We start from the raw sequence: 5602 nt of genomic DNA, 5'->3' as shown, positions 1-5602 counted from the left end.
CATCAGTCATTAAATATCTAGTGACTCCAAATCTAGGGAATATAACTTCTTTCAGTGTTTTAATAGAAGTGTTATGATCAACACCACTAGTTGGAATAACTTCTAGCCACTTAGTAACATTGGACTTTGGAAAAGGTCCCATATAATCAAAACCCCGAACATCAAATGGTTCAATAACAAGAGAGTAATTCATAGGCATTTCGTGAGGTCTACTAATATTACCAATTCTTTGACATTCATCACAAGACAAGATAAACTTAGGAGCATCCTTGAAGAAAGCAGGCCAATAAAAACCAGATTGTAATACCTTGTGTGCAGTTCTATCTCCAGCGTGGTGTTCTTCGTAGGCCTCGGAGTGACACTTGTGTAGGATCTGTCCCTGTTCATGCTCGGGTACACAACGTCTAATAATACCATCTACTCCTTCTTTATAAAGGTGTGGATAGTCCCAAAAGTAATGTCTTAAATCATAGAAGAACTTTTTCTTTTGTTGGTATGTGAAACTAAGCGGTATAAATTTAGCAACAATGCAGTTAGCATAACTAGTCATTAACCCGTGCAACTGCAGAGGCTAGAATTTAAACGTGAAAGAATGGAAAAATATTGGAATTACATTCGTTATACCCTAATGTTTTAGAATTCAAAGAGTAGTGAAACGTAGAAATGTATTTTTAAAAACTTCCATCAAATATTCCTTTTGTTAGTAGCATCAAGGATAACATCAAATATTCCTTTTGTAAGTTTTTTAATTGATTTTCCTTGTAAGTTAGATAACATCAAGTATAGATAAGATTAATAGGTTGTGTAAATGTGAACATCAGAAAAGTGCTAAACTATGTATAGATGGACATTTCTTAATCCAATTTATTGGCGATTTTGTGATCAAGTGAAGGGGGTGTATAATATAGAGTACAGATTTATGGATAGCGTGTTACCCGGAATATTGTACTACCTAAAGTCAATAGTGTAGCAATGAATGCTTAGAAAAGGAATATAACGAATAAAGTGTGTATAAACATGATCATTGGCTTGCGAAATAACTTGTTCCATCGTTGAAAACAAAAGCCAGAATTTTAAGTAGTTTTCATGGAAAAATATGTGTACATTAATTAAGTAGTATCCGAATATGCTCCCTTCCATCGATGGCATAGCTGCTTGCGACCATGTGGATGTTGCTTGCAACATAGCATCTTGGGCGTGGGTGTTTAATTCAGGAAGTTGGACATAGGTTTCGATGACTCGTTTTTTGCACATGTAGGTCTTGCCCACGGGTGTTTTTTTACATGAAAGGTCTTGGATGTGGGTCTTTAGAACTTCTTTTTCTCCTTGACTAGCAAAATGGCCCGTGCTTTGCCACGAAAGAAAAAAAAAGATAATCTCCAATGCAGATGACCACATTATGTTCACATATCATCGCTTGATTTTGAATTTTTATGCACAAATGCAAGAAAATGTTTTTGTTTTAAATTTGTTCACAAGTTGAAGCAATCTTTACATTTTCAAAAAATATATATCTTGGTTGTCAAAAATCAACTCAAAGATTTATTCTGAATTTCAATAATTTTTTTTAGAAAACATACAATAATAATTCGATCCATCCAACAATTAATTCTTTAAAATTCAAACACGTATATTGTCACAAAGACTTAGAAGCATTAATGTTTAACTACATACATTAGATCTTTCGTGAACAATTTTACAAATATGGGAACAATTTTAAAATCAAGAACATTCTTACAGTTTACAAACATTTACTAAAAATCATGAATATTTTTTATATTTTAAACGGGTTTAAATATTTTCTTTTGAATTGTCGACCAATTCAAGAAAAGACGAACATAATTTTTTATGTTGGAGGATTTTTTTAAATTCACAAACATTTTGCGAAACGCATGAAGTTTTTCTGAATAAATAAACATTTATATAAATCAGTAATATATTTATTAAATTCATGGACATTGTTTCGGAATTTGCAAAAAAAAAAAAAACATCCGACGCTTTTTTTGAATCCACAAACATTTTATGTTTTCGTCAGCATTTTAATTCAAAATTCCTATTTTTTAATATGCAAAAGGTTTTGTAATTCTAAATTATTTAAATTAGAAATAAACAAAAATGGAACGGAAAATTTTAAATAAAAAAATAAACTATCAAAACTGGCATTAGCTATTTTTAAAATATTAGGAAATTTTTTAAATGCATTAACATATTTTGAATTAGAAAGCATTTTGTTAAATGCCTTTAGTAAGTTTTAATACATGGAATTGTATTTGAAATCATGGACTTTTCTTATTGTACAAACATTTTTTTTGAAGTGCAAATATTTTATTGTGTATTCGAGCATTTTTTACAAAACTCCGAGCAGTTTTTGAAGTCACAAACATTTTATTTTTTTAAATATGTTGATATATAATTTTCAGTTTATTAAAATTTTAAAGATTATTTGAAGTTCTAATTTATTTAAAATAAAAAATAAAATGGAACTGAAAATAAATAAGTAAACGGAATTAAAACCAGGCGCCTGTGCATGGGCCGGCCCATACGGCGTGCTGGATATTCTCCCAGCGTGCAGAGCGTAATATAGGAGGTTTTTACATGGGCCGGCCCCGTTCAATATTTTTTGTTTTGTGAAACGTTTTCTATTACTTACCGGTGACATGGTGGGTAATTTATGTAAATTTTAGAGGTAATTTTCATGACGAACTACCAGAAACTATATTTGCTTTATTATTAGGGAGAGATTAATGGCTTGATGGGGTTGATTTTTTTGTACGTGATGGATCTTATTTTTTCCGGAACTTATATGAGTGTTGAGGACTCATGTTTTGTACGTTTAGGTCGTAGGCGAGGGTGGTAATTTTTACATGTAAGGACTTGTGCGTAGGTGTTCACACCAGCTTTTTACGTGCCGGGCTGTTCTTTTTAATGTACGCGGTATTTGTTCTGGGCGTGGGTACCTTAGACGTGGGTGCTTCCAGCTCTATTTGTGTTCTTTTACCATGGGGCTCTATTTTTCTGAATGTACGTGTAGAAGTATAGGGACTATTATTTCTTATGACGTGTGAGTTTATATTTTACATGTACGTTGTGAAAGATCTTTTTATTTGGCATCACGTGGTGGGAGTTCTTTTTCCTGTGTGCGTGTCACCTTTTATTTTTGGTATACGTGTGCGTTTAATCCATTGCAAACGTGGTGTTTATTTTTTTTATTTCTCTATACATGTAGGTTCAATCCGTTTACGTACTTGTGGATTTTGTTATCCTATTAATTATATCTCGTCCATCAAATTTAAAATCTAATGGATATACTAATTGGCATATGTGGACCAACATGAAGGATTGAAAGGTGTCTCCAATCTCCCCTAATAATAAACCACGGATCGCTTCTGCCGTACGCCGCTGGCGGTTTTACAAAAAAATCCTTCTGTTTTCGGGTATTCAACCGGCGGTCCTTTTGTGAGTTAAAAAACATTTTATTTTTACGTAAACCCCCTTGTAATCACCATCGGGCACCATGGCTTATCCATTCTTGTCCTTCACAAAGGGCCGCCGAGTGGTGGCGCGGACGACCAGGACGGGGGCGCACTAGCATCGCCGCCGCCGCTGGACGCCGCTCCCGTCTCCGACTGCGGTGATGGCCTCGCCCCGCGCAGCTTCGCGATGACCTTGTCCCTCGACGCCCACCTCTCCGCAGCCATCACCTCCTCCTCCGACGGCGAGGACCGCATCAGCGCGCTCCCCGACACCCTCCTCTGCAACGTCGTCTCCCACCTCTCCATCAAGGACGCCGCCCGCACCGGCGCGGGCTCTGGCGCGCCACCCCGCTCGCCCTCGACGATGCCCACCTCCTCCCGTCTCCGGTCCCCACCGCCGCACTGGTGTCCCGCGTCCTCTCCTCCCACCCAGGCCCCTTCCGCGCCGTCCGCATCGCCGAGATCCCCATCGACAGGTCCAGCGAGAACGACTTTCCTCGCGCTCGCGGAGTGGCTCGGCCACCTCGCCGACAAGGGCGTGGAGGACCTGACCCTCGGCAACCGTCCCTTCTCCTTCGACGTGCTCGTGCAGCATCCCGCGACCCTCCTCCGGTGCGGGGCCTCGCTCCGCCGCCTCTACCTCGGCGTATGGCTCTTCCCCTTCACCACCGACCTCCCGCGCGGCCCCGACGTCTTCCCCAACCTCCAGGAGCTCGGCCTCTGCCACGGCATCACGGCGGAGCGCGACCTCGAGTACGTGCTGGCCTGCAGCCCCAAGCTGGAGACCCTGGCGCTCATCTCTAACTACGGCTACCCCGACCGCGTCCGCATTGGCAGCCCCAGCCTCCGCTGCGTGTTGCTTTGGCATTCCCTGGCGGACCAGGTCGCCGTTGTGTCCACCCCAAGCCTGCAGCGCCTCATTATCTACTGCACGCACACCAGTGAGGCTGACGGGGTCATCAAGGTCAAGATAGGACATGCTCCCCAGCTCGTCGTGCTCGGCTACTTGGACACGACCACCCACCAGCTTGAGATCGGCAACACCATCATCAAGGTAGTCCATCCTATTCTCACAAATCTTTGAGCGTTATCCTATATATCTGGTTTGATTTGCTGCATTTGCATGATTGTCTGATTGATGTTGCGATGATGTGCAGGCTGGGGTGACAAATGTTTGCCCGAATACAGTGCTTCCAAGCGTCAAGGTGCTAGCTCTCAAGGTCTGTTTTAGAGTGCCTAAAGAAGTCAGAACTTTGCTCTGTTTCTTGAGATGCTTTCCTGGAGTAGAGACCTTACACATCATGGCTGTGAATATGTGCGTGCGTGATAGCGAACAAGCTGTTGTTGGAGGGGTCATGCCGAGCGCCTTGAGTATGAATGCGCAAGTGAAGGTGTCTTCTCGGAGTTTCTCGAATCTGTAAGTTAAAGCAAGAATAGTTAGGCCGAAGATCCAGTGTTACTTGTTCCTTTTGGGACTATAACAGCATGCGACATCAAACATGAAACCAACCGAAAGAAGCAATTCTCTCCTATGCTATCTATTTACCTCCCGGACTTGGAGAAGTGTCCAGCACCAAGCTCACACTTGAACAGCAGGAGATTGTCGCCTGTTTTAAGCTCCCTCAGCTTTGCGACAAACTTAGCAGGCTCCGAGTACATCACGCGAGGATCTGCTTGTCACACAGGATCAGAGTTAGCTGTGAGTATAATGTGGTGCAACAGCTAATCATAGATAACAGAAACTTAGAATCCAAGGCCCGTACCGTTTAAGCCAGTAGTGACGAGAATGTGGGGATAGTCTTGAGCTTTTACCTGCAGCATGGGACAGAGACCTCGGGTGAACACATTTATTTACACAGACAGACAAGATAGCACATGATATAAGTAAACACATATAAAACCCCTGTCCACCAGAGAGAATCTTGATCCCCTGAAAGTTGGATCTATGCATATCTGTTGGCACAAGGAGTGTATAAAAGAAGCACGGTTAGCAGGAACACAACATACTAATTTGTTGATAATTTGAGTTACATGGCAACTTTTATATATCAATTAAAAGGAAACATGCTTTTGCAGTTGTTCAGCAGACTTTACTGAATACACAATGACCGAAACCAGTAACAATGAAC

The 5602-nt window shown here is 41.1% G+C and overlaps 1 protein-coding gene and 1 pseudogene across 1 annotated transcript; one reads left to right on the top strand and one right to left on the bottom strand.

Moving 5' to 3' along the window:
• Positions 1–2999: 2999 nt before the first annotated feature.
• On the top strand, positions 3000–4774 carry LOC123441766 (annotated as a pseudogene).
• LOC123441765 (protease 2-like) lies at positions 4773–5294 on the bottom strand. Its single transcript, XM_045118013.1, has 4 exons — positions 5237–5294; positions 5020–5143; positions 4813–4888; positions 4773–4778 (listed from the first exon to the last, which is right to left on the bottom strand). The coding sequence occupies exons 1-4, from the start codon at positions 5292–5294 to the stop codon at positions 4773–4775; spliced, it is 264 nt and encodes an 87-aa protein (XP_044973948.1).
• Positions 5295–5602: the final 308 nt, after the last annotated feature.

Source organism: Hordeum vulgare, chromosome 3H (assembly GCF_904849725.1).
Source record: "Hordeum vulgare subsp. vulgare chromosome 3H, MorexV3_pseudomolecules_assembly, whole genome shotgun sequence".
In the NCBI taxonomy this organism is placed as follows: domain Eukaryota; kingdom Viridiplantae; phylum Streptophyta; class Magnoliopsida; order Poales; family Poaceae; genus Hordeum; species Hordeum vulgare.
This window is presented reverse-complemented; position numbering and strand designations above follow the sequence as displayed.